General features: G+C 34.4%; 1 protein-coding gene across 1 annotated transcript in view; it reads left to right on the forward strand.

The window, feature by feature from the left end:
- The window catches only part of ZNF292 (zinc finger protein 292), a 114,484-nt gene extending 92,985 nt beyond the window's left edge, over positions 1 to 21,499 (forward strand). Inside the window, exons 7-9 of the mRNA XM_058307128.2 lie at positions 3,871 to 4,007; positions 6,266 to 6,407; positions 11,964 to 21,499. Of these exons, the coding sequence (XP_058163111.1) occupies positions 3,871 to 4,007; positions 6,266 to 6,407; positions 11,964 to 19,115 (7,431 nt within the window). The 3' untranslated portion in view covers positions 19,116 to 21,499. The remainder of the gene's footprint in view (positions 1 to 3,870; positions 4,008 to 6,265; positions 6,408 to 11,963) is intronic.
- Positions 21,500 to 21,751: the final 252 nt, after the last annotated feature.

A 21,751-nucleotide genomic window follows, 5' to 3' on the forward strand; every position in this document is an offset into this window, starting at 1 on the left:
GAGGCAGATAGTAAGCTTGAACCAAGAATAGAAATCAGCCTGGTAGTTATGGTGAGGAAATTGAGGATACTGGAAGAGGTGATGTGAAGCAATATTTAGGCTGGATGGAACAGAGCCATGGGCATTATACCATTAGTTTGAACACACAGATCTTTTTCTTTACTGTTTCTCTTTTACCACAAGTAATTGCTTTTAATAACTATACCAGAGCAAAATAGAAGATTGAAGCAGTTTCCTTCTTTTTTTTTTTTTAGGTTTTCTTATTCATTAAAAATAACTGTGTAGACAAGTTAATTGGAAAATATATAGAAGTTCTTGATAGCCTTTGAAATTTAACTTACTGTGCTGCTACATCTTAGACACTTTTCAGCTTCAACAGAGTTTTTTGACATTCACTTCCTGCCCCTAAGTACGTCTGTCTGTCCATCCTTTCTCCCTTCAGTGAATTTTTATTATGCGAATGATGTGTGCCATCTAAGCACTTGGGATTTAAAAATGAGCAAAGCATAGGCCCTACCCTAAAGAAACTTTACCTTGTATTAGGTAACTGGTTATTTAAACACAGAATTGCTGAAGTCTTTGAAGTTAGAGACTATGAATTTGTAGTCTTGAGTAAAAGTCCAGTAAGGGTCTGTATTTTTAGCTTTCTTCAATATCAGAAGATCTTACAATACTGTGCCCAAATTCCCTCTTGATTTAGTTATCAGGAGTTGAGTAGCAGCTATCCATCCTGCTCTGGGAGATCCTCTGGAAAATTATCTGTGAGGCCTTGGGTACTTCTGGTGTCATATGAAATGATTCTTTTTTCCTCCTCATGTTAAGCAGGTAACCTTAAAGCTTGTCATATTCTTAAACTGTATTCACTAAGGTCTCTGTATACCCTGCCCCCAAAACAATACTAGATCATATAGTACCAAAAGGGGCCGGGTATATGTAAATCTATATTTCCTTTTTAAAAGTCTCTTTTAGGTACCAGGGATTAACTCAGGACCTCATGCATGGGAAACAAGCACTTGGCCACTGAGTTACATCCGCTCCCCAGAGAACTGATTTTTTTGTTTGTTTTGTTTTTAGGAGGTACCAGAGAGAGAATCCAGGACCTCATACATGGGAAGCAGGCACTCAACCACTTGAGCTACATCTGCTCCCCTTATGTTTTTATTAGAAATACATTAGGAATATGTTCTTCAGTGTCTCAAATGGAGTGAGTTAAGAGTGACTATCACCAAGGTCTATTATTTCTGTCCCAAGAGAAGATAGATCACCTGCCCCTTAAAACAATGGCCCAAAGACATTGCACCCTTTAGGAAAGGGTATACCCTCTCTCTCTCTCTGACACACTTCATTCACTTACTTTACCTGCCTGGTCATTGTTAGCACTGAGAATAGATATCTGTATTATATAGGTAATCTCTATATAGGTAATATATATTGGTAATCCCTATGATATGCTGCCTTGGATGTTTAAGATAATTTTCTTCATTGATAGTTACAGTTGACCTATATTTCACTCTTCACATTTTCAATTCAGCCATTCTTTAGTTTAAATTTGGCTTCCTTATTCCTGCCATCCTCTTTTAGTGTCATATTGCTTGAAGAGGGCCATCTAGTGGCATATAGGGGCATAAAGGCTATCAGATGCACAGTAGACAATATTTCATCAGTATGCCTATAAAATGCTATTTTCTGTATTATCGAGTACAGCAAATATTTCCGTTGGTATATTGTGTATATATATATATGAAGAAATATATATGTGATCATACATGCACAGAAATGTATATTTTTAAATATTTAGAGTGTAAGTTAATGAAGGTAATAATGTCATTGGGAAAGTAAATTTCTTTCCTCAAATATAACATGCATATTTTGAACCACATGAGTATTCAACAGGAATGGCTTAGATTGTAGAAAACAACAAAAATTATCAGACCTAAAATAAATCAGGCTTTCAAGAAATAAGGATTTTTGTTAAACCTAAACTTGTAAAAGTCAATATTTAGTAATATAGGGCTTCAGTGTGCTTGTATATGTGGAATCTGGAAAGAGCATTGACTTTGAGGCTAGACCACGGTTGAAATATTGAATCTGCTACTAATTAATTATATTATTTTGAGAAAGTAACTTCTTTGAGCCTTATCTCTAAAAAGAAATAAGTATATCTACCAGGCAAACTATTGTAAGAATAAGTGATGCTATTTCTGAAGAAGTTAGCACATAATAAGTAAAGTGTAGCAGTTATTACTGTTACCACTAACATCTTACGAACAAAAAAAATTCTCATGGGTTGACTTGCTCACATTCTATTTGTCTGCATGGGTGTGCCAGGGTAATTGTTTTAAATTAACACAACTTTTAATAAAAGATATTGTGATAAAATGGAAAGAATATAGTTCTTTGTCAGTTAAACATGGTTATATTTGTGGTTTCACTACTTTTATTAACTGTTGTGACTTGGACAAATTTTGTAACTTCTTCGACTCCAGACTCATTATATATAAATGTTAATACCTATCTAGTAGAAAAGTTATGATTAAATAATATAACGTGCCCAACAATGTGTTTACCATATTGTAGATATTTGAAAAAATATTTGTTGTGTAAATACATATGCCTCAGCCCTTATTTGTTTGTTTAAATGGGATCACTTATGGTTAAAGTTAAAAAACAGGCAGGCGGAGGGGTGTAATAGAAGAACACTGCACCAGGGAAAACCAGACTTGGGTTTCATTCTTAACTTTGCACTAACTTCATACATCTTTAAAGAAACCATTGCTATTAAACACATAGAGTTTAGTCTTTTCTTGTTTTCATGTTTTCTAACAATTTAATGTATAACGTGTTCCTCCTAAGTCTCCCTCTATGCAACCTTTATCCTCATTGTCTAAGATCAATCTCAGGATCCTCCATAGCTCCCATTTAGATCTTTTTTCTAAACCTAAACACTTCATATTTTACCAACACCACACACTTTTCCTTTACTCAAAATTTGATGAGGAGAAAGAGAAAATCAATTGGGAGGGCATAATCTCCTTTCAGTACATGAGTGTTAACAGACATGGTCTGTGTTTGGTGTCTTTTGCTAATTCTTTTTGCTAACTGTCAGCTGTACCATGTTGGAATTCATCTTTTTATTCTGTGGAACACTGGTGATTTGTGATTGTATATTATTTGTCAGTATCCCATCCCATGCCTTGTACCTTGTAGAAATCCTTAGCAATATCTCTTTGTTTTATATGGTAAATCATGGAATGAGATAGTAAGTTTTAATTTTTAAAATAAAAATAAGCAATAGATGTGAATGTGTAATTGAAGCAAGTTGCCTTTGTCTAGGTTATACTTATGAATGCATGATTTTTGACAAGCTTTGAGATGGGGTAAATTTATATGAAAAGAAAAATAGTGGAGATTTATAGGAAATCGAGGTGAGTGTAATTTAAAGTGGTATAGTTACTTCAAATGTTTTGTATTATCCTGTTTTTTTCCTCAGCTGAATAGACAGTTATTAGTCTATATCAGGAGACTTCTCTGTGTCTATCTGATTTAGTGGGTGGGGGTTACTTATAATTAGCATCAGTTACTTAAATATAAAGAAATGGTTTTAAAGGTCTTGAAAATAGTTCTCCTGTGTTTCTTATTATTCTCCTAGAATTAGTACATTAATGTTTACTGACTATGAAGAGAATTTTTTTTAAACTGCAGCCCAGTCTCTGTCCCCATAATGTCAAATTGTGAATTAATAGTGTGTGAGTTAATGAAGTTTTACTGATGAAATGATCTGTAAACACCTAACAAAAAATGTGTAGTATATTACTATATATCCTAATGTAAAACCATTTTATTGCACATTTTTATATTCTTTTTCTTTAGATTTCAGAAGTTGATTGCAAAGATGCACTAGAAATGATCTGTAACTTAGAATCTGAGGGTGACGAAAAAAGTGCCCTTGTATTATGTACTGCATTTTTATCACGTCAGCTACAACAAGGAGATATGTATTGTGCTTGGTGAGTTGATTTTCTTTAAGAAAAGTTTGTTTATACAAGAAAGGTTGTGAGAATTTATATAGGTTAGGAACATATTGTTTTAACTCTTTCACTAAATTCTTAGCAAGACAAAAAAGCTTATTTTTAGATATTACATACTCTATGCAAACTGATTATCAAATAGTTTATATCATAACTTTAAAAACTTTTTGTATTAGGAACTACTTGATTCTTTAGCCTCCCAATAATGATGATTTATTGGTCAGGAAATTTTTAAATGTTGAAAGATGAAAGAAATATGCCACAGTAGATTTTTCAGGTATGTAAGCAACCTGATAGAATGTGTGTATTTTTTCTCTCTGTATATTATACACATTTAGTAGCAGAACTAACTGGTAGCTATCTATGTATGGAAATATAGTTCATTTTCCACCTATAAAATATATTTCCACTTCACCAACTTTTTCAGTGCTCCTCTTCAATACAAGTTTCTTTGTATGGGAAATTTCCAGGTGGACAGAGCTTGTTATGTATGTAACCCTTTGAGAGTATACAGTTGATGAAATTTTTACTTCATTTAATTAAAAGAACTTAAGATCAGCTGACTTAAATTAGTATTAGCTGAAACTGCTAATTTTCTTGTCAGTGAACAACATTATTAGCCCTGAAATGTTTTGTTGTTTTCTTGGGAACACACACACAAAAAAGTTTGCAACAGTCTGACATTTAAAAATATTTACCAATTAGTATATAACAGGCAAGATAAATAGTTATATAATCAAAGAATATTGAGGGTCATAATTAAAAGATTTTCTGAGCCATTGATATTTGTTTTGAAGGAAAAGTTGTATGTACAATACAGAAAGGATTGATTTAAATACAGGTAGAAAAATTCTGAAGTAACATACAATAAAGTGTATTTATGGAGGACAAGCATTTTTTGGGGGTATACTGTAGCAGAATATCAGTATGACTAAGAAATTAATGTTTTAAATTGGGAAAAAGGCACCAAAATTTGACTTTTATATGATAAGTAAAATCAGTCTATGATAAGCCCTTGAGTAGAAGGAGGACAAAATAGAAGTTTATATTTAAAAAATACTGTAAGGTAAGCTCTTAAAAATGGACTAAAGGCTAGTTGGTGAGGGCAAAGTTCAGGAAGAGAACGGCAATGCTGTTGAGAAAAGAAAATCAGCTAGAAACCAGTAAATAATCCAGCTGGGAAGTTATAAAGGCTTCCTGTGCTTGTGGGACCAAATAAAAGAAATGTAAAGGAGGCAGTAGCCTTGAAGATGGAAAAATGTAGAGTATCCATAATAATGATGCATTAAATTAGAAAGATAGTAAAATTGGAAGAATGTTATTCATTTTTTATATATTAAGTTTCAGATTTCAGAAGACCTCAAAATGGAGAAGCCTTAGAAAAAGAGAGGTGAAAGTGGTCAGACTAGAGAGATGGATTTTAAAGTCCTCAAAATATAGTTTAAAATCCAGTAAATGAGCAAGTTATTTAAGTGGGTGGAAAAAAGGCCAGAGTCAGAGTTCCTAAGATTGAAAACTGGGGAATTAGTAGGTGAGGCCTATATTGAGGAGAATACTTCATGAAAAATGTAGAAGAAAGGACGTAGAAATTTTTGGAAGTTAACCAAGGAGGACAGAAAAGAAATAAGGCAAATAGGTCTAAAGGAGGAAAATTTATCACTTCAGTAGAATGATTTTCTATGAAAAATATATTATTATATTTGTATATTTTAATTTTCAAAATTTCTTTTATTTCATCATTGTGGCAAAGATTAGTTTCTTTCCTTGGGTTCTGGGTCATCATTAGGTCTTAACATCCATCTGATAACTTTATTGGTTGATTTTAGTTAGAAGTTAGAAGTTAAGGTAAAAGAGAAATGCTTTTAAAAATTATTCTGCATTGATGGTTTATGTATCTATTTATTTGTTTGCCATTTATTTATCATGCTTTCTTATTACATAAAGTTTGGATGTGACTCAAAGTTACCATTTGTATACTTTGGTTAATGTCAGGTACTTTCCTAGTAAAAAGTAGTGCTTCTCTGTCTGAAATTGAAAATATTGATCAGTAAAATGATGTCACATCCTGATTTTATTAATTTTTTTTAAAGTAGGAACTGTTTTCTTGGTTTTGAACTTAACTTCACATGTGAATATGGAATCTGAAACCAGTTTTAAATTCAGATGTAATGACCGGGCTGTAGTGGTCCATGATTATTACATTACTGTTCAAACTTATATTTTAAACTTTTTTTTAGGGAACTCACTCTCTTTTGGAGTAAATTACAACAAAGGGTAGAACCATCTATACAAGTGTATCTAGAAAGGTGTCGTCAACTTTCTTTGTTAACCAAGACGGTATATCACATTTTCTTCTTGATTAAAGTTATTAATTCAGAGGTAAGAATAATCAAGGTGTTTCTTCTTAATTTAAAAGATATAACTTATTTTTTAATAAAATGCTTTAACATTTATTTTGGCACCTTTTTCGGTGATTTTTATTTCATTTAGTGTTTTGAACATTGATTTACTTATTAGCCCTGTAAGACATTTGATACAGAGAAACTTACATATAGATGGTATTTGCTCTTAGCCTGAAAAATAAAATATTCATAATATATTTTATCACTCTTCTATTTTTTTATCTAGGTGTTATAATACTTTGATTTTGGCTCCATAGGGATTTAGGAAGTAAGAAGAGTATATAATATTTTACATTGCTAGCAGTATGGCAGATTTAGATTAGTAAAAACACTCGTGCTAAAAAATGTCCAGAAATATTTGATAGATATAACAACATCTTTTTAACATATAGCAGCTAAGATTGCAAGAATATTAGGGAAATCTCTAGGACCCCAAATGAAGAGGAACCCACAAAACCTGGAGCTGAAAGCTTAAGCTGATGTTGGGTGTCTCCTCACCTGACAGAATTAAGATATGTTGCTTCTTGCAATGACTAGTGAGTTTGAGGTTTAATATCTACACAAGAACAGCAGATAGCTATACGTGGATAGGAGATAAAATCTTGAGGTAGAAAGTTAGAACCAAGCCCCCACCTCCCTGATAAAGTTAGAACCTGTGAAGTATCATAATTTGATTGAAAAGGTAGAATAGGGGGAAAAATTGCTCTCTAATGGAAATGGGTGATAGAGAATCTTGTGCATGTCCATCTGGGTCAGAGGCAGGAAATGTTTCTTCGAAGAAGTTGTAAACATAGGTCTGCTGTTCTTAAGGGTAGGGGTCCAAATCTCCCCTACCTACGTAATCCAGGAATCCCAAGACAAATAAGTAGTGTTTAAAAAGGTGATGGTGGAGTCCTCTACTGGCAATCCTGGGATGTCTGGCAGAAACAAATTTGAACTGCCTTGGAGATACACAGATCAATATAGGATTCTCATATGTAAAGTCCTGTTCAGGGTATGTTCACCATCATGATTAGACATATAAAGATTAAAAACTATAAGATACATATATTTAAAGACTTAGTGTGCTCATCAAGATTTGTAAAACATATGAAACAATTGGACATGAGTGAAGAATAGTAGGATTAATAAACCAATACTTTATTAAATACAATTATGGATGCATCTATAAAACACATGCATTTAAAGACTTAGGAAATTAAAAACATGAGAAGAAAGAAAAGATGCTATCAAAATGACCAAGTAGATTTTAAAGAGTCTTAGGAGATTTTAGAAATTTAAAAGATTTATCTTCATTTTTCTCTCATGAAATAATTTTTCCTCATTTTCAGAAATAAAGAATAGGAGTAAATCCTCCTGCTGTCTTACAAACTTTTCTTCCAGATTTTTCTCTGTCAGTATTCTTAACTCATTCTGATTTTTCAATTTATATATTGTGGTACTGTAGTTTAAAAAAAAAAAACTGAGAAGGGACAATAAGTTTCTTCAGAAGTTACTGTACAATTTTTAAATAGAGGTTGTACCACTACTTAACATCTAACTCAAAGGGCCACATGGCAAAGTAGAAGGAACTTAGACTTAGAAGCCAACAGACCTGTGTACAAATCTTTGCTTTGCTGTTGACCACTTGGTGACCTTAACCACTTTGAATTTCATTTCTTCATCAGATGAATCAAGGAGGTTAGATAAGAATGACTACCCTTACTCCTCACTCATAAGGAATCATAATTACTAGAGCGTACTTTCCATTATGGGAGCCACTAGCCACATGTGGCTATTAAAGCTAATTAAAATGAAAAAAAAAATGTAAATTTCTTTCCCAGTCATGATAGCCACATTTCAGGTTCTCAATAACTACATGTGTCTAGTAGCTATCATATTTCAAAGCACAGATATAGAAGATTTCCCTCATCACAGTTCTATTGAGTTATGCTCTTCTAGAGTCTTTGGCTCAGAAGTAAAATATGAAGAAAGCAATTAAAAGCATGAATAGCTTAATTTTTTTAAATTTTTTATTTTTAAAGATTTATTTTATTTATTTCTCTCCCCTTCCCTTGCCCACCCTGGTTGTCTGTTCTCTGTGTCCATTCGCTGCGTGTTCTTTTTGTCCACTCTGCTGTTGTCAGCGGCACAGGAATTTGTGTCTCTTTTTGTTACGTCATCTTGCTGTGTCAGCTCTCCGTGTGGGAGGCGCCATTCCTGGGCAGGCTACACTTTCTTTCGCACTGGGCAGCTCTCCTTTACGGGGCGCACTCCTTGTGCACATCAGCACTGCGCGTGGGCCAGCTCCACACGGGTCAGACTTCTTAACAAAGACAGTGTGTAACATGGTCATTGCTTTTTGCCCCAAAAATCTTATTTTCCATTGCTTGAATTTTTTTTTCCTCCCCCCCCCCCCCCCCCCACTTTGTGAGAAGGTTTTATCTTCAAAATAGTGCCATAGATTATTAGTTTGGAGCCTGAAAAAGACCTTAAAGTTAAACCTATTGCCTAGGTTCTAGTGTAACTCTCCGTATTTTTCAGATAGTGCAATTTATGCTGAAGTTTAGTGATTTCAGTTCTCTAGTGCCCTCCTTTTTTTCCTGAACTCCTGAAATTATTGGTGTCTTATCAGCCAGCACTCACACATTAATACAAAATAATTTTTTTCTTCCTTCACCCTAATTGAGATCAGTAAAGGAAATGGAGTAGGTAGCTTAAGGTATCTTTTTATTCTTACAATAAAAATACACCCTTTACTAGACCCCTGAAAAGTTAGAAAATATGTACCTGCCCTTAAGGATTTAAGTCTATTGATAGAAGTCACACAAGAAATTGTGGTATGCTATAGATCTTTCTATTATAATGGAATGTCATGGCTCCTGTGAGAGAATTGCCTAGCACAGTGCCTAGGATAAGGAAGGTGTTGAATGAATAAAAGAAGTGGGCCATCTAACCTACTTGTCTGTTTTGAAACTCAAACAGTGATAACAGGAGGGGATGGGAGGGAATGTTCCTAGAAAAAGAAAAGACTAGAAAGTGGTATCGAGATAAATGAGAGAATGTTATGTTTGGAGAACCATAGGTTTCCTTTGAATATAGGTGGTTTGGGGCGGGGAGGAGGGGAGGTAAAAGATGAGGCTAGAACGTAGGGAAAGACCACATTGTGAATGCTCTTTCCTATTCCAGGCTAAGAAGTTTATATTGAATTCCAGAAAACATGGGGAGCCATTTAAATTTTTTAAAACTGGACAAAACTGTGGTTGGGTAGGGAAGGGCTGAATGGAATGCCACGCGGGTAACTATTGTTAGTTTGAAAGCCCTAGGTAGCTTTGGGTCAAGGACACTGGGTTGCCAGAGTTGGGGAACAGAAAATGTGGTACCAAAGACAAATCTTGCCTTTTTCAGAAACTTGCCTGGTGCTGTTACCAGTGCAGGGAAGGAGGACAAGTCACTATTCCTCCTCTGAATTCATCTCTCTTAGCTTTCTGTTCCTATGAATTAACTCATATAACTCCTATGACTTAAATTCAAGCTGGTGCTTTCAGTACTTTTATTCACTAAAATTATGAACAAAATAGTTTTTATCGGCTAATTACTTGGTTAATCACATAATAATGGAAAATTATAAATTCAGACAGCTTAGCTTTAAAAAGTTTGCTATATATATATATATATAGCCAGTTTGTGATTTGAATATTGCCTATAAACTTCATTTTCAATTACACAAGGATGAAAACACAGAAGACTAAAATTTTGATATAGTTTCTTTTTTGTTGGCATTATTTGGTAAGGTTTCACATTTAATTACAACATTAAGATGTTTTCAAAACAAAGTTATTGAAAGTCTCTGTCCCTTTTAAGTGGAAATGATGCCTTGAATCCAGTAGTAAACATGCAATAGAAATATCAATTGAATTCCTCTTTTAAATAATTTTAGTTGTGTTTTCTAAGCAAAGAGGAAAATGTTTAGCTTTGTCATTTCAGGAGAAATCTTTGAACTTTCACTTGATAGAAAATAGTTTTAGTTGTCTTTACCAAGGCAAATATCATTCATCCTGAACCCTCTGTTCCCTGTATCCTTTCTTTAATTCATGTTTCTCCATTCCCTAAATTTTCTAAATAATAACATCTCTTCAAAACTCTCACCCTCTACATATATACTGGCCCTCCTGACATTTTATGCCTTCCATATCACTTCAGATCATCTTTATGGTTGGTATAACCTTTGGTTCCTCTAAGACTTCCTCATGCCCTCTTGTCTTTAGTTTGCAGCTTCACTAACCACATGTCTTTTTCTTCCTTCATATTAAAACACAGTGGAGGAGCCTGATTGCCCTCTATTATTGGTAGCCCCTTTCTCATATAACAGATGCAGTGTTTTACTGTAAAGTTTTATAGCTCAGATCTGTCCCAAAATAGTATAAAATAGTTAACAAGTTTATATGAAAGTTCTTTAAAGACATTACAGACACCCATTTGGTCCCACCTCTTTCCCAGTTGTTCTTTCCTGCGACTTTAGGTCCTTTCATAGCTATTCTTCATGCCCGTTTTCTTCCTTGTCTTTGTGCCCTTGCTTTTCCTAGTATCAAGACCAATTCAGTATCCCAGCCTCCTTTCCTAACTTTCTTTTTGGCCCACGAATTTAAGCTTCTGTTCTGTTAAAATATTTTATTTTCCTCATCACCTGTGGAAGTACACACCCTGTCACCTTTTTTACTTCTTTTCTTTCGTGCCTTTTGACCCTGTATCACATATGTTCTGAATGTAGTCACATTCTGTGGCTGGCTTATTCCTTAAATTTTCATATTCCCTTTTTTAGTCTTTTAAAGCCCTTCTTCATGTTTTTCCTCCATATATCATTCAAGTGACTCTTGCTTTTGTTACTGCTCTCATAATAGTTCAAGGTGTCAATTCAAAAGAAAAAAAAGGTTCATTGAGCTTTTGTCTCCTCCTGTTCTTATTTTTTTGAGACAGCCCAGCCATGAGGTAGGTGATTTGACATTGTTTTATTATAGCACTAGAAGGTTCAGACTTTATTCTATTAGAAATGAAATTCTTCATTACTATTACGGCAGGAAATACAGGGATTTTGTAATTGGATCAAGAGGGTTTTGTTTCAGGATTGTAAATACATACTTAAGAAATGAGAATTAGAATGACCTTTTATCAATCATGTACTATCTACTGGAACACTACACTAAAACATACCAGGTACTTTAGATACATAATCTCCTTAACGCTTCCAGCAATTTTGTGAAGTATTAAGTGCTATTTTGACCCCTTGTATTAGAATTGGCATATGAAAGTCAGAGAAGTTAGGTAACTTGTAAGTTTGCCTAGCTATTAAATGATTTCATGTCCAGTTCTTAACTTATAATTCCAATCCATATGCTTTTCTACACCCCAGTCAGTGCTTTTAGGAGGAGCATCTGCTCATATGTTGCTATCGCAATATCTGAGAAGAGCAAACCTCAGTTTTAAAATCACTGAATTTACAAGTCTGCGTTGATTAATGTAGATTAAGTTAACATTTCCTATTTGTTTTTCACAGACTGAAGGGGCTGGACTTGCCACCTGTATAGAACTATGTGTAAAAGCTCTTCGCTTGGAATCTACAGAAAATACTGAAGTGAAAATATCTATTTGCAAGACCATTTCATGTTTGTTGCCTGATGATCTGGAAGTTAAACGTGCTTGTCAACTGAGTGAATTTCTTATTGAGCCTACAGTAGATGCATATTATGCTGTGGAAATGTTGTATAACCAGCCAGACCAGAAATATGATGAAGAGAATCTTCCAATACCAAATTCTTTACGCTGTGAGCTCTTACTTGTATTGAAAACTCAATGGCCCTTTGATCCAGAATTCTGGGATTGGAAAACTTTGAAACGACAATGTCTTGCATTAATGGGAGAAGAAGCATCCATTGTGTCTTCAATAGATGAACTAAATGATAGTGAAGTATATGAAAAAGTAGCAGACTATCAGGAAGAGATTAAAGAAACTTCTGTGAATGGATTTTCTGGTGGAGTTGGTGCAAATTCTGGCCGCCTTAAAGACATTCATGATGAGAAGCAGAAGAAGAGAGAGATAAAACAATTAAGAGAGAGGGGATTTATATCTGCTAGATTTAGGAATTGGCAAGCCTACATGCAGTATTGTGTGCTGTGTGACAAAGAATTCCTTGGTCATAGAATAGTACGACATGCTCAGAAACATTACAAGGACGGAATTTACAGTTGTCCCATATGTGCAAAGAACTTTAATTCTAAAGAAACCTTTGTCCCTCATGTTACACTGCATGTTAAACAATCTAGTAAAGAGAGACTAGCAGCTATGAAACCATTAAGAAGGTTGGGAAGGCCTCCTAAGATCACAACTACCAGTGAGAATCAGAAGACTAATGCTGTGACCAAGCAGGAACAGCGGCCTATAAAAAAGAATAGTCTCTATTCAACAGATTTCATAGTATTTAATGACAATGATGGATCAGATGATGAAAATGATGACAAAGATAAATCTTATGAGCCAGAAGTGATCCCAATCCAGAAACCAGTACCTGTTAATGAATTTAATTGCCCTGTAACTTTTTGTAAAAAGGGCTTTAAATACTTTAAAAATTTAATTGCTCATGTAAAGGGACATAAGGATAATGAAGATGCCAAGCGCTTTCTTGAAATGCAAAGCAAAAAAGTTATTTGCCAATACTGTAGACGGCATTTTGTAAGTGTTACTCATCTCAATGACCACTTACAAATGCACTGTGGCAGTAAGCCATATATCTGTATACAGATGAAATGTAAGGCTGGTTTTAACAGTTATGCAGAGCTCTTAACCCATAGAAAGGAACATCAAATCTTTAGAGCAAAATGTATGTTTCCTAAGTGTGGCAGAATCTTTTCAGAAGCTTATTTACTGTATGATCATGAAGCACAGCATTATAATACCTACACTTGTAAGTTTACTGGTTGTGGTAAAGTTTATCGTTCTCAGAGTGAGCTAGAAAAACATCTGGATGATCATAGTACTCCTGAAAAAGTGCTCCCTCCCCAAGACCAACTTAATTCTTCTGTAGATTCTGTTCAGCCTTTCAGAGTGAATCAGAACACAGAAGGAAGTGCTGAGAAAGAGAGATCGGTGCTTCTTTCAGAAAATAACATTGAAAACTGCTTACCAGCAGATAGAAGTGATTCTTGGGATAAAAGCAAGGCAGAATCACCTGTGCCTGAACAAGACCAGACTTCTGTCTCTGTGCTTAAACAGGCTGATGGATCATTGTCAAATGGTTTGGAAATCCCTACTACTACCCCTCTGCTTCAGGCCAGTGAAGTAGCTGTATCCATTAAGGTGTCTCTCAATCAAGGGGTTGAGGATAACTTTGAAAAGCAAGAAAACTCAACTGTGGAAGGCTCTGGTGACTCACTGGTCACAAACTTACATACACCAGTTGAAAATACTTGTAATGATTTGTGTCTTCCGGGTTTCCCAGAGAGGAAAGAACAGGATTGCTTTCATGAAGCTGAGATAACTCAGAATTCTTTAGTAAATTCAGAAACCCTTAAAATAGATGACCTTATCCCAGAAAACTTAGAAAGACAAGTGAACAACCTGATGACCTTTTCTGTGCAAAATCAGTCAGAATTTCAAAACAACTTAACAACTTCCAAACTTGAATGTGGAGGAAGTGTTAAAACATCATCTAATCTTTATAATTTACCTCTTAAGACATTAGAAACTATCACATTTGTTCCACCACAGCCCAGCTTAAGTAGTTCTTTAGGAACTCCACCAGTGCCTCCAAAAGCTCCAGTTCAGAAATTCAGTTGCCAGGTCGAGGGATGTACTCGAACCTATAACTCTTCACAGAGTATTGGAAAACACATGAAGACAGCACACCCTGACCAATATGCTGCATATAAAATGCAGCGGAAAAGTAAAAAAGGTCAGAAATCCAACAACTTAAATACACCAAATAATGGAAAATTTGTTTATTTTTTGCCATCACAGGTGGGCAGTTCTAATAATGCATTTTTTACGCCACAGACCAAAGCCAGTGGGAATCCTACTTGTTCAGCCCAGCTGCAACATGTCTCACCCATTTTTCCAGCTCATTTAGCAAGTGTAGCAACTCCACTGTTGCCCTCAATGGAAAGTGTCATAAGTCCAAATATTCCTTCTCAGGATAAAAATGAACAAGGTAGTGTGTTATGTTCCCAAATGGAAAATTTGTCTAATACTGCCTTGCCAGCACAAATGGAAGATCTAACCAAAACAGTTTTACCTTTGAATATTGACAGTGGCTCAGATCCATTCCTTCCTTTGCCTGCAGAAAATAGTTCATTGTCTCTCTTTCCTTCACCAGCAGATAATGGAACTAATTCTGTTTTCTCCCAACTGGAAAATAATACAAATCATTTTTCCTCACAGATTGAAGGAAACGCTAATTCCTCCTTTCTAAAAGGGGGTAATGGTGAAAATGCAGTTTTTTCTTCACAAGTGAATGTTACTAATGACTTTAGTAGCACAGGTGCCCAACAGCCTGCATCTGAAAAAGTTAAAAAAGATCGTTGCCGTGGGCCAAATGGAAAGGAAAGAAAACCCAAGCACAACAAAAGAGCTAAATGGCCTGCAATTATTAGAGATGGGAAATTTATCTGTAGCAGGTGTTACAGGGCTTTTACTAATCCCAGATCACTGGGTGGACACTTGTCTAAGCGATCTTACTGTAAGCCACTGGATGGAGCAGAAATTGCTCAAGAACTTCTACAGAATAATGGACAGCCTTCTCTTCTTGCCAGCATGATACTTTCCACAAATGCAGTAAATTTGCAGCAGCCACAACAGTCTGCCTTCAATCCAGAAGCATGTTTTAAAGATCCATCATTTCTGCAGCTTCTTGCTGCTGAAAATCGTTCAACATTTTTAGCAAATACATTTCCTCGGACTGGTGTGACTAACTTTAATGCCACTGTTAGTCAAGAAGGAAGTGAAATTATTAAACAGGCTTTGGAAACTGCTGGCATTCCCAGTACATTTGAGGGTGCAGAAATGCTGTCTCATGTCATTTCATCAAGTTGCGTCTCAGATGCTGCGCAAATAAATGCAACAGTGATGCCAAATCCAGCTGTGCCACCCCTTTTGCAGACTGCTTGCCACCCAGGCACCCTGCTGACGAACCAAAATAGGACATCAAACTCCAAAACTTCCTCCAACATTGATGAATGCAGCAGTTTGCCTGTCTTTCCAGCAAATGACTTGATACTAAAGACTGTTGAAAACGGTTTGTGCTCCAGTTCGTTCCCTAATTCTGGTGGACCATCACAAAATTTTACCAGTAACAGTTCACGTGTTTCAGTTATAAGTGGTCCTCAGAACACAAGGTCCAGTCATTTAAATAAAAAGGGAAACAGTGCTTCTAAGAGAAGAAAGAAAGTTGCTCCTCCACTGATTGCACCTAATGCTCCCCAAAACTTGGTAACAGGTGACTTAACAGCATTAGGGCTTATAGCAAAGAATATTGATATACCAACTACTAACCTTCATTCTAACATAATTCCAAATTGTGAACCTCAGGGTTTGGTAGAAAATCTAACACAGAAATTAAATAATGTTGACAATCAGTTATTTATGACCGATGTAAAAGAAAACTTCAAAACCAATCTTGATTCCCATACAGTTCTAACACCTTTAACATTAAAAACTGAAAATGGTGATTCCCAAATGATGGCTTTGAATTCGTGCACAACTTCAATAAATTCTGATTTGCAGATTTCTGAAGACAGTGTTATACAAAACTTTGAAAAGACTCTTGAAATTATTAAAACTGCTATGGATTCTCAAATACTAGAGGTAAAAAGTGGATCTCAGGGTGTTGGTGAAACATCACAGAATGCACAAATAAATTTTAACATTCAACTTCCTTCAGTAAACACTGTACAAAATAAATTACCTGATTCTTCTCAGTTTTCTTCTTTTATTGGTGTCATATCAACAAAAAATAATAACCCTCCATCTGAAGTATTACATAAGGAGGATCAAATACAAGAAATTTTGGAAGGCTTACAGAAATTAAAATTAGAAAATGAGCTATCCACTCCAGCATCCCAGTGTGTACTAATAAATACATCAGTGACACTGACTCCCACTCCTACTAAATCAACTCCAAATGCCACAGTTCAGCCGATTTCTGAAATGGTAAATAACATTCAGTTTAGTGACAAAGTTAATAAACCGTTTGTGTGTCAAAACCAAGGCTGTAACTACAGTGCTATGACAAAGGATGCACTATTTAAGCACTATGGTAAAATTCACCAGTACACTCCAGAGATGATTCTTGAAATTAAGAAGAATCAGTTGAAATTTGCACCATTTAAATGTGTAGTACCTACATGTACAAAAACATTTACAAGAAATTCCAATCTTCGGGCTCACTGTCAGTTGGTACATCATTTTACAACAGAAGAAATGGTAAAATTAAAAATAAAAAGGCCTTATGGAAGAAAATCTCAGAATGAAAATATATCAGCCCCACGAATTACACAAGTGAAAAAGCAGCTGGCTATGACAGAGGAAAATAAAAGGGAATTCCAGCCTGCATTAGACTTGGGAGCAAAGAAGGAAAATGCTGTCAGTAATGTAGCGGTGAACCCAGAAAAACAGCTTATAGAAAAAAAAAGCCCTGAAAAAATAGAAAGTTCTTCACAAGTGACTACAGTTACTTCAGAGCAATGTAATGCAAATACTTTCACAAATATACCAACCAAAGGACGGAAAATTAGGAGGTATAAAAAAGAAAAGGAGGAGAAAAAACGCAAGAAGCCAGTTTCCCAGTCTCTTGAGTTTCCAACAAGATACAGTCCCTACAGGCCTTATCGATGCGTTCACCAGGGTTGCTTTGCCGCCTTTACAATACAGCAAAACTTGATTCTTCATTACCAGGCTGTACACAAATCTGATCTACCTGCATTTTCTGCAGAGATTGAAGAGGAAAGTGAGGCTGGTAAAGAAAGTGACGAAATTGAAACTAAACAAACTGTGAAAGAATTTCGATGTCAGGTGAGTGATTGTTCTAGAATTTTCCAAGCAATTACTGGCCTAATACAACACTACATGAAACTTCATGAAATGACTCCTGAGGAAATTGAAAGTATGACTGCTTCTGTTGATGTTGGGAAATTTCCATGTGATCAATTAGAGTGTAAATCTTCATTTACTACGTATTTGAACTATGTTGTTCATCTTGAGGCAGACCATGGAATCGGGTTAAAGGCAGGTAAAGCAGAAGAAGATGGTATATACAAGTGTGATTGTGAAGGTTGCGACCGTATATATGCAACTCGTTCTAATCTCCTCCGACACATTTTTAATAAGCATAATGACAAACATAAAGCTCACTTGATTCGGCCAAGAAGACTAACCCCTGGTCAGGAAAATATATCAAGCAAGGCAAACCAAGAAAAAACAAAATCCAAACATCGGGGGACAAAACATAGCAGATCTGGAAAGGAAGGAATCAAAATGCCTAAGACCAAGCGAAAGAAAAAAAACAATTCAGAAAATAAGAACACCAAGATTGTGCAGATTGAAGAAAATAAGCCTTACTCTCTGAAACGTGGAAAGCATGTATACTCAATTAAGGCTAGAAATGATGCCTTATCTGAGTGTACGAGCAGATTTGTAACCCAGTATCCATGTATGATAAAGGGTTGTACATCAGTTGTTACAAGTGAAAGCAATATAATTAGACATTATAAGTGCCATAAATTATCTAAGGCATTTACATCACAACACCGAAATCTTCTGATTGTCTTTAAACAGTGTTGCAACTCACAAGTAAAGGAAACAACTCCTGAGCAAGAAGGTGAAAAAAGTGGTGTGAATGAGTCTGACACATGTGTATTAGAGAGCAGTGACAACTCAAGAACAGCCACAGTTCCACAGGAGGGAGTTGAGAAAAATGAAAAGGATGAAATGGATGAGCTAACAGAATTATTTATTACAAAGCTAATAAATGAAGACAGCACAAACTTGGAAATCCAAGCTAATACCTCGTCAAATATAAGTAATGATTTTCAGGAAAATAACCCCCCCCCGTCAGAAAAACAAAAATCAAGTAATTTGAAGAGAGTTAATAAAGACAAAAATGTCTCACAAAACAAGAAGAAGAAAACTGAAAAAGCTGAAGCAGCATTGGCAGTTGAATTAAGTGACATTCATAAAGAAGAAGAAACTGCTGTTGCAATTCAAACCACTGAGGAACATCCTGCATCTTTTGACTGGAGCTCTTTTAAACCAATGGGATTTGAAGTATCATTTCTCAAGTTTCTTGAGGAGTCTGCAGTGAAGCAGAAGAAAAGTACTGACAAAGACCATCTAAATAGTGTAACTAAAAAAGGATCCCATGCAAATTCAAGAAAAAATATTGATAAGACTGGTGTAACTAGTGGAAATCACTTATGTTCTTGTAAAGAAAGTGAAACCTTTATACAGTTTGCCAATCCATCACAGCTTCAGTGCAGTGATAATGTAAAAATTGTTTTAGACAAGACTCTTAAAGATTGCACTGAACTTGTCTTAAAGCAGCTACAGGAAATGAAACCTACAGTCAGTCTGAAAAAACTTGAAGTACTTTCAAATGATCTGGATGTGTCTGTTATGAAAGAAATCAGTATAGGTAAAGCCACAGGGAGAGGGCAGTACTGATTACTAATGTACCATAAATATATCATTTACAGATTTGTTTTAAATAGGAAGCCATCAAGCATGCTAGAATTGTGAACTTTTTTCTTTTTCTTTTTTTTTTTTTGTTGACATGAATTGACCAGAAAAAAGGAAAAAAAAAAAAAAACATGGCGTTTGTCATGTACACTTTTTGTTTTTATCCCTATGGGACTTGAGGAACAGAATCAATACTTCAGTTTTTGTAAATAGTTGAGCTAAACCTCAAATTTCTATCAACAATTGCCCTTTCCATGAACTAAATTCTGAATTATCTGTGTGATTGATGTTTCACCAGGTCACTGCTCATGTATAACAGTACTCTTTCTTTGTAGATACCTTTTTTTGTATATATTTATTATTGTAAATCATTTGCTGCCACTAGCAGTCTGTAAGTCTAAACTATTAAATGATATGTTTATATTTGAATTTTAATTTTTAACTAAGTGATCAAGTTTTTAAAACTTATTTTATTGTGTTGAATTAAGAACTTTTTGGACTAAAAGTAGAAATTCTGCCATAGTCCATTGATTTTTACTTAAAGCATTTATTTACAAGATGTTCTCAAGATTACTTTTCACAGAGTAGGCACATTACATTTACACATTGCTCTCCTTTGTAAATTTACCGTCCAAGATTTTTGGATGGTTTTCATGTGGAATTCATACAGTTTCGTTAGCAGTTTTTTTTTTTTCATTTCTTCGAATTGGATATAGTTATTATGATTCCATGAAATATTATGGAAATGTGAATAAAGAATTTATTACATTGAAAATTTTAAACATTTGGTATTAAAAAAATCCTTTGTGAATGTGATAGAAAATAGTAGTGTGGAGCAGTGTAAATATTTGAGGTGGTGATTTGTGAAGTAGCCCAGTATTGCCTTAAATAAAATCACATTTCATTTCTTGTTTTATACATGTGATCTTATAAAAGTTTTGTTTTGTTTTTTCCATTTTCTGAAATTTATAGATTGGTGTATAGCTTTAAACTGTATAAACTTTTGTGGAAAAATTTTTTTAAACATTTTTATAAATCTTAAAATTGGTATCATCAAAGTGAGCCCATCTTGTGTTTATAAAATGCAAGAGTTCTTAACATTTATAATTACATAGATGAAACACTTTCTATAAGGAAGTTGGATGTTTTGATTTTACTGTTTATAGATGTTAGATTGTACAGATTTGTCTGTATTTTCCCACCATATCTAATGATACTTTATTCATTAGATTGGTCTTTAAGAGCAGTATTAGTTGTTATAATTATTTTGGTTATTCAGTATATAGTTAGCTCTTTTAATTTAGCTTTATTTACCATATTTATACTATGGATGCACAGCCAGAGGTAGAGGTTACTTTAGAAGAGTAACTTCTTTAACCTTCAGTTAAAGTCCCAACTAGAATCAGTACTGGAAGCAAAAGAAAACATTCTTTCAATATTTACTTTTGTTTCTGTTTGCCATAAATAGTAGCATTGATTTTTGACTTTGTGTTTGTTATAAAATAGTTGTGTTCACAATATTATTAGCCTGAGAAATTGAAGATATTGTGATGATATGAATACGTGTATATTCCCTGTGCAACATCAGATTTGCAGGAAAAATGAAGCACTTAACATTAACTGAAATCGCTGGTACTCTGAATAAATAAGCATGGTCAAGGAGTGTATTTTCTTTTGGAAAATATTTTTTAAGTTTTATTATTAAAGTATTATAGTTTTATTTTTAGGGCCTAATGGGTTATATTGAATAGTTGGTTTCACCTCCTTAAGGTTTATTACCAATATGCATAAAACTTGACACATTAAAATTCCTACCCTTTGATAAGCCCACTGTTATTTATTAAAATAAAAGTTGTTTTTATGGGTGGTTAATACCTGTTTTTTTTCCTAACTTAACAGTAACGTAAATAACTTTGAATAATTTTAATATTAAATTTTTGTTAACAACTGAATGTTTTTGTACAATTTTCTTAGAATTTGACCTAGCCCATAAAAGTAGGCATTTAGCAAAACTGTCCTATATAGTGCAGTAGTAAATAGGTTTATTCCTAATGAATGTAGTGATGAGCCTCTGTTAAGTGAAAATGCCAATGTATTGGGGCTTTTCCTTTACTCATTAGCTCAAGAAAATTGACCACTCAGTATTTCAGTAATTGTTTTCCTCCTACATACCAGAAGATTTTGAGTTAAAAATTTTTTTATTCCAAGTACTGTATACTAAAAGTAATTTTGGCAGAGCAGGCTTTTCAGCATGAGACAGAAAAATGAAATTATGGTATAAAATTAATATAAGTTTATAGAACAGCATGTTAGTAAAATTTGATATGGAATGTAATGCCTAAGTATTAAAAAAGAATCTTCACAAAGTATATATTTTCCATGGTATACTTTTCCTCCATCTGTTGTCTTGAGATCTTTTCTTCCTACAGTTTAGATTTATCTAAATTTCATCATTAAAAAGATCTTTCCCTCTTCTAAACCTAAAAGAATTTGAATATTACATATTAGAACCATGTTATTCAAAATGCATTATTTAAACATTCCTTTCTCTAATTTTTAAATCCTTCCTTTCTCTAATTTTTAAAGCTTACTATCTTCTAAATATCACACATGGAAACAAA

This window comes from Dasypus novemcinctus, chromosome 11 (assembly GCF_030445035.2).
Source record: "Dasypus novemcinctus isolate mDasNov1 chromosome 11, mDasNov1.1.hap2, whole genome shotgun sequence".
NCBI classification, from domain to species: Eukaryota; Metazoa; Chordata; class Mammalia; order Cingulata; family Dasypodidae; genus Dasypus; species Dasypus novemcinctus.